General features: G+C 37.8%; 1 protein-coding gene across 1 annotated transcript in view; it reads right to left on the bottom strand.

The window, feature by feature from the left end:
- Positions 1-5,116: 5,116 nt before the first annotated feature.
- The window catches only part of LOC124093318 (fatty acid desaturase 2-like protein FADS2B), a 31,221-nt gene continuing 23,804 nt past the window's right edge, over positions 5,117-12,533 (bottom strand). Inside the window, exons 7-12 of the mRNA XM_046445754.2 lie at positions 12,395-12,471; positions 12,102-12,199; positions 11,069-11,165; positions 8,471-8,550; positions 7,112-7,237; positions 5,117-5,826 (exon numbers count right to left, since the gene is read on the bottom strand). Coding sequence (XP_046301710.1) covers positions 5,778-5,826; positions 7,112-7,237; positions 8,471-8,550; positions 11,069-11,165; positions 12,102-12,199; positions 12,395-12,471 — 527 coding nt within the window. The 3' untranslated portion in view covers positions 5,117-5,777. The remainder of the gene's footprint in view (positions 5,827-7,111; positions 7,238-8,470; positions 8,551-11,068; positions 11,166-12,101; positions 12,200-12,394; positions 12,472-12,533) is intronic.

The raw sequence follows: 12,533 nt of genomic DNA on the forward strand, positions 1-12,533 counted from the left end.
TAGATTTTCTTCCATTTGTTTGTCAACAGACATCCTTCTCCAGTAGAGTAAAAGCTACTAGAGTTTTCTGCCTCTCTAGTTAATATCACCTGGTCCAATGCCTTACACATGGTAGGTCCTCAAAAAACATTTCCAAATGAAAGAGAATGATGAATATCAAATGAAAGACATGGGGCTGGGGCTGTAGTTCAGTGGCAGAGCACTTGTCTTGCATTTGTGAGGCACTGGGTTTGATCCTTAGCACCACATAAAAAATAAATAAAATAAAGGCATTCTGTCCATCTACAACTACAAAAAAATTAAAAATAAATAAATAAAATGAAAGACATGCATAAATAAAAAGTACAAAAGGCATACATATGTGTGTATGTGTGTGTGCATATGTATACATGTTCATAGAGAGATGAATAGTTAGATATGTTTGTTCTTGTAACTGATTTTTCAGAAAAGGTAACCACATTATATTTCCTTGAGGTAAAGCAGCTACACAATTTTCACAAAGTCTATTAAAGATGAGAAATGTACTTCATTATCTGTATAATTTGAGGTTTATTTTTAAAATCAAACATCCAGAAATTTACTTTTAGTAGATAGCAAAATCTAATAGATTAATGGATAGCTTGAAAGATGGTGTTTTGGTCAGCTTTTTCATTTCTGTGACTAAAAGACCCGACAGGAACAATTTTAGAGTAGGAAAAGTTTATTTGGGGGCTCTCAGTTTCAGAAATCTCAGTCCTTAGACAGCTGGCTCTGTTCCTTGGGGTTTGAGGTGAGACAGAACATCATGGTGGAATGGTGTAGAGGAGGGAAGAAGCTCACATGATGATCAGGAAGCAAAGAGAGACATCTCTACTCCCCAGGTAACAAATATATACCCCAAAGGCATGCCCCCAATGATCCACCTCTTCCAACCACATCCTACCCACCTTCGGTTACCACTCAGTTAATCCCCATCATAACCCAATCATAAGACTCTCATAATCCAATCATATCACTTCTGAATGTTCTTGCATTGTCTCATACATGAGCTTTTGGGGGACATATCACATCCAAACCATAAAGTTGAGTATGTAAATAGATACAGGATGAAGCAACTTTACTAAAATATTGATTTTGGAATCAAGTGACAGCTAATGGATGTTCACTCTAAAATTCTTTCAAAATTTCCATCTGTTTGCAAATTTTTGTAAACAATGTTGGAAAAGAAAACACATATGGGTGCATTCTTTCTCTCAGTAGAGTTTAAGTTCAAGTTCCTATACTTTATGTTGTTCTAGGATTGTCCCAGGAGAGTGGATGATTAGCAAGGAAATAGTCAAGGAAGTCCTTTGTTATATACTGATTAAGCAACAAATCATATAATTATATTTGGTAAGAATTCCTACAACAAGGCTCACATGGTTAACCAGAAGCTTAGGTAACTACTACCTAAACTTGGCTGCCTACTACCCCTCCAGCTTGGGATCTGGCTGCTGATGCCAGATTATTTAGTGCATTCAGGAGTGGAAGGTGACTCATGGGTGTTACTTGTTGCAACAGGAGAAATTATTTGCTTTTTTGTGACTCATAAACCTCTCACCTAGGGAAAGCAGCCCTTGTCATTCTTGAAATGATGCAGTATATTTCCATCCTGTGGATCGATGTGACTCCATGATTTGTTTTTTAAATTTTAGTGGGTCTAGAATGGGAAAAATCCTACTCATCATAATCATCACTATCACCATCATCATCATCATCATCATCATCATCAAAAGAATGGGTGTTCCCCACTAATTAAAATCATTCTGCTTTACTTCATTTGATTGTTCTATGATTTCATATAGGCCAGTAACATTATGCACTACACCTATTTTATATTTGTGGAGACTGAGATATGAAGTATGCAAGTGACCTGACCCAAGTTCATTGAAGGGTACAGAGATAATGAGTTGAAATTAGAATTTAGGTTTCTGACTTCTAATTCAATTTCCTTTACTTCATGCCCAACTGAAAACATAGGCAAATTATCATTGCCTAATTATAATTGCTTAATTTTGTCAAGAAGGAAGAAACTTTAGAGGAAACAGGGTATTGGGGAAAGTCATACAAATACAATCATGGGGAATAGGAATTTTCCCTAGTTTGAATTCATGCTGTGCAATTGCACAATCTTAAATCAATTCTCCATCCTGTCCTTCCATATTTAATGCAGTGTTTGGCTCTTCTGAAAGATTAAATCTAAGTTTGAGTCTCTCCACATGAAATCGCCCCAAGCTGGGTACTCTTTAAGGATTAGTGAGTCGATGTTGGTCACTAAGGACGCTTTCTTATGTCTATTGCTCCTCCTGTGTTCCTTTCCCCAGGCACCTGTTAAGGTGTAACACCCTGGTGTGGAGGGTTCACTGCCATCATGCCCATTCCATCAGCTCCTGAGAAACTATAAGACATATTCCCCAAAATGCCAATTGCCAGTGTCTTTAAATGCCACTTGATTTCCCTTTAATTTGCATTTCCTGGCATGGGAAATGGGCATTGACTAGGAAGTCAGGTATACCTAGGAATGAAACCCTCCTCCACCAGTTCCTACTTGTGAAATCTGGGAAAATTTTCAACCTCCTTTAGGATTTCCATCCACATAGTGAAGTTAATTTTAGCACCTGCACCTCGAGGCTGTTATGAGGATTAGATGAAACCATGTCGATGAAGGGTGGAGCTAATATGTGGAAATGTTTCTCCTGAATTTTCCTCTAGTACTTTCGTAGTTTCAGGTTTACATTGTCTTTGATCCATTTTGAGCTGAGTTTTTGTAGAGGGTGAGAGGTAGTGATCTAGATTCCATCTAGTACATGTGGTCATCCAGTTTTGTCACTGAAATTAACATCTTAAAGGAGACATTAAGCACTTCCATCTTCATTGTAGCAATATTCATAATAAGCAAGATGTGGAAACAAACTAAAGTCATAAGTAGATGAATGGATAAAAATATAGTATGTACATAGAATAGTATTCAATCTCAGGAAAGCAGGAAATCCTGCAATATGCAGAGCATGAATTAACCTTGATGACGTGATGCTGAATTTAATAAGAATATGGAAGCACTTCTCATATATTTGATAAAATTTATGTGTGTCTAATTGGAAGGAATTACATTAACATATTTTTGTAATCAGAAAAATCTTGCATTAAGAGAACACCAAAAGGTGTGTAGTTATGGAGTAAATTTTAATTTGCATAGTAGGTGACTAATCAATAAAAATCATCATTTTTCTGAATTCACAATCTCTACTAATTTTTCTCTTTCATTTGTGATGACAGTCATGTACACTTAGTGAAGTACTGACTGTATTTTTATTGCTCTTTCAATATGCCCAACAGAGGTTGAGAACCAAAGCTGGTTGCTTTCAAACTTCCCAGACCACTGAGCATTAAGGTAGAATTTAGGTGAATGTTTTCTCAGACCATTTTATGTCTGCCTTTCTTACCATAAGGTTCTCTGTTCAATGGGATTAATGAAGCTCAATTAATCAGCCAGGATCCAGAGTCTCTAAATCACTTCTGAGAATTATATTTAACTTGCCAAGTGAAACTCAATGGATTCTCATGGTTCTTGGAGTGAAGACAAACTCTAAGTGGCCCTATGCATCCTGTCAAACCTTGATTTTTTTTACCATTCTAGCCCTTGCTCCCTCTGCTTAAGTCCCACTGGCTTCTTTCAAGTCTTCTCATTCGCTTGTGTCACAGTCTGCTTCTGAGTCCAGTGTCTGAACCACTCTATCACCCCCACTACCTTCACTCCATCTTAGCTAGTCAAGCTGCCACTTACCTTCTTTCTTACCTACCACCTTATTTTTCTTATTAATTATAAACACTCGATGTTGTGTTTATAATTCTCTGGGTTCCCTTTCAAGCATTGCTTGCTCTGTGTTTGTGAATCCTTAGGACACTGTTTAGTTTGTATCTTTTTTAAACCATAGAAATACAAAGGATCATAAGCGATCATGACAATTTTGTACCACAAATTGGACAACCTATAAGAAATGGATAACTTCTTAGAAATATGCAATCTACCAAGTGTGAATCAAGAAGAAATAGAAAATCTGAACAAACCAACAAAGAGTAAGGTGAAAAAAATTGTAATCAACACTTCCAAAGAAAAGCTAAGGACTAGCTAACTGAGCACCTTTTTTTTTTTGAACTGATTTTTTTTATTTGTTTTTGAACTAATCTATCTATATCTCCCAGATTTTTCTAGAATTGCATGGTAACTAACTCTGAGTACAAGAAAGTGGACTAATTTTGACACTGAGTGGAAAATTCCTCTGAGGTAATCAAGTTTTCCTAGGAGAGGTCTGATTGCTGTTTCCAGTACCAGGAGAACAGGCAGTGCTTGAGAATCTCTGGGAATTGGACGAGGAAAGAGAGAAAAAGCCAGCCATGGACCCCACCTCCTCCTGCAACCCTGAGTTCAGGCAAGAGAAATTATCCGTAGATCTGATAGGACCATTAGGAAGAATCATGAGGTCACGAGAGCCTTTTATTCTTTTCATCCCCTGCCTAACTTCCCTATTTGATATTATGACCTTTCAATGTTTGTTGCTCCCAAGTGACCATTCCTTATTTTCTTAGCTATGTATGTTCTTCATTCCCTAGGAGCTGTGCAGGACTTTTTTATGTTACTGTCACTAGGGATTTAATTAAGAAACAAACAACCAAAACCTTATTTACATGGTTTGGAGGGGTGAATGCTTACCAGTAGAATTTCAGACAACCGATAAACCAATAATGCTGATTTTTATTTTTTGAGCTGGGGAAGGAAGCTTGTGTGATCATACTTTCCCTCCCTGCAGCTAAGGTCATACCCTTGTGGATAGCTGAACAAAAGCACAGACTCCAGACACCGTTGGGAACTGAGCGTGTCCACTCGTTTCTCTAGCACTGAAACTCTCAGGGAAAACTCTCTTAAGACACATTTAATTTGGTGCCAAACCAAAGTGCTTTGACATAGCTCTTTCTTTCATCTGGGTGACCCACTAAGAGTGCACAGTAGTTCTGCTCTGGTGATGAGTGAGGATGCAACCCCATTTTGCACTTAAGGGACAGTCTATTTTTTCAGTCAATTATAAGACACCTTTAAATAAAGAGCTGCTTGGTCAGTTGCTATTAGGCTGGAGGTTGAAAGTTCCTGTAAGGGATCCTATGGAAATTCTAATTTCTCCATATGGAAACACGATGCATGTATACACATAGGTGGATGCAAGATTAAAAGTCTGAAGTGAATACTGAAAGATATTTTAATGTTGATTTTGATCAATTTTTAAAGAAAAAGGAGTTCACATACTTGAAAAGAAACAAGCAAAAATCTGTGCTTCAACAGACTTCTTAAATAAGTGGTTTCCTTCTAAGACCAATTGCACCTTTTCTTAAAGTACTTCATCAGATGTCTCTCCTTTGGCCAGTTCATTTGTGAAACTTTTACCTATTCCTGTACTTACATCCCTTGACTGAGATGATCTGAGTAAGGTCTACTGGTATGACTAATTTCAAGATTCTAATTTAAAAAATAAAAAGAGTGAGCTCCCATTTCCCTTTTGCTCCTGTGGCCAAAGTCATCTTGTTTCTTCCGCTTCCTGTTTGCAGAGAAGACCTTCAGGGAAGGGGTCAAGGTATATCCTTGGGATTCACGTTCCTGGCACACCCAGGTATCCCAATGGTGCTAGTTAATTCCCAGATAAGCAGGGAAGAACTCTTGCACATTCACCAACCCACTTCAAAGACACAATAAAAAGAAGGGTTCTGCATCATTCATAGTAAGCATCCATCCAGAGGGCTGCAGATTTCTTCAAGGCCCTGTGTGGAAGGAGGGAAAAAAAAAATCAGGAGGTAAGACTGTAATGAAAAGGAGCTTCTCCATGCAACATTTAGTTCCTCTGCGTGGTTCAGGGTAATGTCATTTGCAGCTATATCTGATAAATGTCATTCTCTGTTATCCAGGGAAGAGGTCAACAAACTACTGACTCCACTTTTCCTTTATGGGAAAGATTTGAATTTTGTTTTCATTTTATTCTGTGTTCCCATACACTTATATACCAATGTTTCTATCTATCCTGGTTTTTAATGAGGAACATACTTTTCTAGACTCTGGGTCTATAGCAATGGAGAGGAGTGAGTACTGTCTACAGGGAGTTCCTGGTCCAGCTTAGGAGACATGCATTAAATAATTTATCATCCAATAAGTTTCTTGATCATGGTTGGGATAAAGATCATCAATGTGGAGAATTAGATGCTATAAAAGCACCTGGTGGATTTAGTCTTGAAGATCTGTGAAGACCAACATGAGGAAAAGGAAATAGTGATGAGCCTTGGAGAGTGAGTGGGGATTGACAGGGCCATATGAGAGGAGGTGGTTATTTGAAAGAACATTCCAGGTGGAAATTAAGTGACAAAGGGACGAGATTATCCAGAGGCAGGGAATTTGGCAAGAATTTGCCAGATATGTGGGGGTCAGAGAGGGAAGAGGGAATTGTGGAGAGTCTGAGCTGGGGCATTAGATCGGGGTCAGATGAGACCCAGTTTTTTAATGAGGAACAGGCCTGGCATTGTTGGCCTTCTTCAAAGTACTTCCCCCCACCACCCAATTTTAAAAGAAAAAGTTACTAAACACAGACCATTGGCTGTTGATTTGCCCAGCATTGTAGGAAACTCTGTAAAGGGCTCAGGATTAGCATGGATGTTTAGTTCCTCTAGTTTCACTACTCAGGGCATGTCACTCATCTGTTTTGCACATAGTGTCCCAGTAGAGCTGGCAGGCATCTGAGTTGGCAGTAGTGGACCAGAAGATTTGAGAGTCCCTCCTACCACCCAAATTCGAAAGCATGCACAAAGCTCTAGGGAAGATGCAAAGACAAATGATATGAAGCCTTGGTTTCAAAAAGCCTGAAATAGAGTAGGACGGAGAGACATATTATTGCTGTAGTTTTTGTTCCATGCAGACTCTGGTATTAGTGCTGGACTCACAGGTGCTCCTTAGTAAATGGATGTTGGGTAGATAGTGATTCATGAGCTAGTGAACAGTCTGGGGACTGGCAGTGAGGGGGAAATGAGAGGTCTGAGCCAAGAGAAGTGACGTTATTACCTGATGATATCTCCAAATGCCTTCAACATGGGCTTATTCACATACTGCAATCCGTGCTTGGTGCACAGTGACCTCACCAGGGGTGCCACTTTGTGATAGTTATGGCGTGGCATTGTGGGGAACAGACTAGGGAAAGAGATAGGAGACATGAAGCTTAGGCCTGTAGAGAAACCAAAGGAATTTTCTTTCCTGTATTACCAAATACAATTCTATTAGCAATGTAGACCCAACCTTGACCTTGCTCAATACTTCTGGGAAGTTCTGGCACTCTTGCCAAGATGCTCTCATCTTATCTCTTAACACCTCTGTGAGCCAGACCCATTTGGGTGGCAATGTTTGGGAAATGCTAACAGAAGGAATACTAGCTCCATCAGATATGTTTATTTGGGGGCTGTCTATCATTTTGAACTACCGAGGAGAGCTGAAGAACTCTCTCATCCCCTGTCTCTATGTCTGTCCCTCTCTATCCATCTAATTTCTACCCCATGAATAGGTGAGTATTCACTAAGGTCTAGTCATAGTACATAGGGAAGGGTTTTAAGACAGAAATTAGAAGTTAGGAGATCTGGGTCTTATCTAAGGTTTTCACTCTTCAGTCAGTAACTTTCTTGGATTTTAACCTCATCTTTGAGAAAATATGAACAATAACCCTTTCTTGTTTTGCTAAGATTTTTAAGGACTGACTACTGTAAAAGAAAGGATGAGAAAATCACATGAACAGGTATAAGATATCTTTTCTTCTCTGCATCTCCCAGATATGGCTTATATAAAGAAGATATGGAAAATGTCTTCCTTGACTATTCTGGGGAGATCAACCCTCCAGGTATTAACATTTTATCTTTCTTTAATGTTTGTCTACCTAACTAACTCTTTGGTAAAGTATTGCCATATACCATTTGGAAATTGCATAAGGGGCTAGAATTCATTGTTGGTTATTTTGTAACTTTGGTTCAACATAGATAGATATTTAAATTAAATTGTGATTACATTTCAATACAACATGTTTACTCAAGTGGTATGATTTATTTTATTTTTTGGTTTTACCAGCAAATGAAATGTATACACACACACACACACACACACACACACACACACAATCACCAATTTCTAAGAATGAATGTATGTGAAAACTAAATTACTGACACCTGAGATTCCATTCCATTTTCTCATAATTGTTATATTGTCTTCCTTTCTTCTGTCCCTCTCTTACCATTGAAGCTAACAGAAAATGGCAGCCTTCAGAAAATACTGATTATTTTTTTCCTGCTGAGACTTTCAGTTGAAGGACTCTGGACTATATATTGGGGTGTTATAAAAGTGAATATCCTTGCATATTCATGAATTATTTCTATTACTCACTGGTGTTCGATTTGGAAGTTCAGATGTCCTGTGAACCAGTCATTGAAAAAAGACTGTTCAATATTACAGGTGGCCAAGACCTGTAAAGAAAAAGATTACATTAGATACAAATAAGTCCAAGTGTCCAATTAAGAAAATGTTTATTTATTCTGTCATTCAGTCAACCACCATAAAGCGCTATTGAATATTTTGCATAAGAAAATACGAGGGCTATAAGAGACACATAGTTCCAAAATTCAAGGAATTTACCATTTTAAAAGACAATGAAATATTTTACCATGAAGTACAAATGTGGCAATAGATATGAAAGAGTAGGTAGAACTTGAGCAGGCAATCACTATTGATCTTTAGATGCAGAAGGTTAAGGTGTTGTGAATAAAGACTTTGGCAGATGGAGGTGGGACTGCGAGATTATGATGGAGATTTATTGGGGTAGATCACCATTTACACAGAGAAGACTTAAAACACTTCTAAATGAGGAATAAGGCATTCAAGGGCCCTAACCCAGGCCCCTGCACAAAAGTGCTTTGTAATATTAGCAGTTTTCTTCATAATTGCCTGTATTTTATTTTATGCATTAAAAAACATGATGCGGATAGAGAACTGATAGGTTACTTCAGGATGCTGAGATTAGGAATCCATATAAATTCATTTTATTTGGTGCCTATTTAAGGTTTAATTTTAGCTGGGATTGTTGTCATTTTGAATGTTAATCTGTAGTTGCTTTGTGTTAATCGAAATGTGGCTCAGAGGATCTCCAGGTAACCAAGACATTTTAATGGGGTCTGCAAGGTTGAAATTATTTCTATAATGCTTATAAGACATTAGTTGTCTTTTTAAATTCTCGTTCTTTCATAGTTATACTGTGGAATTTTCCATAGGCTACTAAATGTAGGATGACATTGTCATTCTGATGTTAACATGCATTAGTTCGGTTATTATTTTAAATTTAGTAACAAATAAATATTTTAAAATTTCACACTTTTAACTTTAGATACACTAGACGTCAATCTGTATACACAAAAACTCTTTTGTTTTGTGATTTACAACAACTTTTAAAAGTATGAAGTGTTTTTCTTGTTTGTCTTCATTGTAACTGGGATGGAGGGCATTTCAAAGACCAGGAATTTAAAAACTTGGTGGGAAGGTTTTGCTAAATTCATGTCTTAGTTATAAACATGGTATGGTAATATATTATTTTAATTAAATTTATTAATATAGTTTCATGCCGGAATTATGATAAGGCAAATGAGGAAACTAAGTGGTTCACCATCATAGATAGTTTCTGGTACATTCATTGCAAGTGGGTACAGAAAAATATTAAGAAATCCCCTTCATAATAAAATTAAGTTACCAAAGAACCAACAAGGAAAATGTTTATAACATATATTACAGACAATGTATTAATATCCCTACTCTATGAAGAATCATAGAACACAGTAAGGAATATATAAATATCCAGATACAACAATAGTTTGGCACATGCCTATAATCTCAGAACTCAGAAGGTTGAGGCAGGAGGATCACACATTAGAGGCCAGCCTCTATAATTTAGTGAGGCCCTAAGTAACATAGGGAGACCCTGTCTCAATATAAAAATAGAAAAGGGGTAGGGATGTGGCTCAGTGATTAAGCACCCCTGGGTTCAATCCTCAGTATTAAAACAAACATACAACACCACCAACGAAACACAATAGGTTAAGGGCATTGATAAACAATTTACTAAATGGAAATATGAAGATATAATAAGTTTTTCAAATTTAGTCATCTAACTAATGATTAAATCAATAGACTACACACAAAACCAAAAGGCAAAAATTGGTTCTGTGATCAGAAAGCTTGAGAATCACTCCATTTTACCTTGCAAAGGATCTCCTGAGTTTGTGTCTGAGCTTGTAGAAGAAGTAAGATAATGACAGGGGGTCCCTTGTTATCATAGCACGGCCAGTTGAAAGGGACTGTGCCAAGCAGGGAGGTTCTGTGTCGATGATAATTCTGTTATTTGGAGAATATGCCATGACCCCTCCCCAGAATGTCCTATGTATGTAATGGAGGAGACTTCCAAAGGTCTTCCAAATATAAAATTCATTCTGTAATTTTATGAATTTCAGACTCACTGGAAATCCTGTGTCATATGGCAGATTAGAGCAGGGGCCAGCAAATATTTTCTATAAAGTGCCAGGTAGTAAATATTTTACTTCTCCCGAAGGTACTCCTCAATTCTGCAATGGTAGCATGAAATATGTAAATGAAAATGTAAATAAATGAACATGACTGTGTTCTAATGAAACTCTATTTATAAAACTAGGAGTAGGCTAGATATGGCTGCTGGGCTGTAATAGATAGACCTTGGGTTTGGATGAAAGACTCAATAATCAAACCACTTCTATCACTTATTAGTTGTGTGATCTAAGAGTTTATCATCTTATAAAATGATAATAATCATTATGCCTAGCTTATGCACTTATAAGCAAAGCATCTCACAATTCCCAGGGGCCCTAGAAAGCATTTTATGAAGATGAGCTATTGTCTTTTGAGAAAATCAGATTCTAAGTGAGCCTGGCTGCAGGAATTCTTCCTCATAAACTCCATCATTACCTGAGTACTGAGCCAGTCGCGATTCTCCTCTGTGCTCATTTTCATTGGTATGTGGCTCATCTGGGTAACATATGCAATCCAGGGACTTTCAAGAAACCTTTCAGGGAATAAAAGGAGGGAGTGATGACTCTTTAGGGTGTTTCAGTTGCAATCACTGGGCTTACGTAACCCCTGGTGCATCTAGCCAAGCATTAGAAGAAATGAAGGAGTCCAAAGTTCCCATGAAATGGTGGTCATTCATTTTCCTCTTCGAATACTCTATATCTAGAATTGACACTCAGCCAGTTAGCCCCAAGACCTACCCTGTCTCCTAATTTTTGGGAGCAGTGCAAAGATTTCTGTAGCTCTGGTAAAAGGATAAAAATACCAGGCTTTGTCATCAGAGCTGCGTTTGAGTTTTGTCTTGTCATTGACCTTGGCCCTTCCTTGTTCTATGACCTTAGGCAAGTTGATTTAATCTCTCCAAGCTTCACTTCCCTTAGCAGAAAAACAAAGATGATACCATCTACATTGCAGGACGGCACAAGGATTACATCAGGTAAGACAATACATGGAAGGACTTTGACAAAGGGTCTGACACACAGTAGCTGTTACTGTCCTTATAATTATTTAGGATTTAGAATAGTAATGCAACAGAATGAAGAAGGAATAAATTGGGGAGTTGGGGAGGGCTATTTAGTCAGAAGGATGATTGGAAGTCATTTTTAGTTTTGAGAAAATCTCTAGTCACAAAAGAACTTTAAAAAGTTCCTGACCTATCTTTATTTTGTCTGGGAATATGATGTCTAAATAGATAAACTGAAATGTTTTACTTGGGAATAAACTGGAAAAAAAAATGGAGATTGGGAAAACTGTTCCTGCAAGGAGCTTGTCTCATTCAACTATTTTAACTATTTCCTTTTCACATTTACTTAAAAACACCTCTGCTCCAGGGAACGGGGCAGGTAGGCACCGTCTTCTGCCAATCACATGTAGCTGTGGGAAGAAAAGTCAGAGGATCATTTGGGTTATAGATATAAGAGAATATTCTTACTTGACCAAATAAATGAGCAACACAGTTCCAAAAATTCCATAGAAAGGGCCAAATGTGATGAAATGGCGGATATAAAAGCTGCTGACCCAGGCAATGTCCTGTAGAGAAAAGCACTTAAAGTTAGATGCACCAAACATAATTTCATTTCTTCATCAGGCTGAGTCCCTCTACCCCATGTATCGGTCTAATCTTATGTCCCGTTATTTAAGAAAACTTCATCTGGTGAGCCCTGAGCATTTTCCATTCCTCTCTTCTACCTGGACTAGTTTTAGACACTGAGCCAAGTTACTCACCACCCAATACCTTCGAAGGTACATCACTTGCATGGATTGCAGATTGAAATACACAGGCATGAGGAGGGGGAGCCCAACTGAAAAACAACAATGAAAAGACGGCCAATAAATGAGCAGAATGTGACCCCAGTGCAAGTTG

The sequence above is a fragment of the Marmota monax genome, unplaced genomic scaffold (genome assembly GCF_021218885.2).
Source record: "Marmota monax isolate L192 unplaced genomic scaffold, Marmota_monax_Labrador192_F-V1.1 WCK01_AAM20220418_F8-fsc00038, whole genome shotgun sequence".
Taxonomy (NCBI): domain Eukaryota; kingdom Metazoa; phylum Chordata; class Mammalia; order Rodentia; family Sciuridae; genus Marmota; species Marmota monax.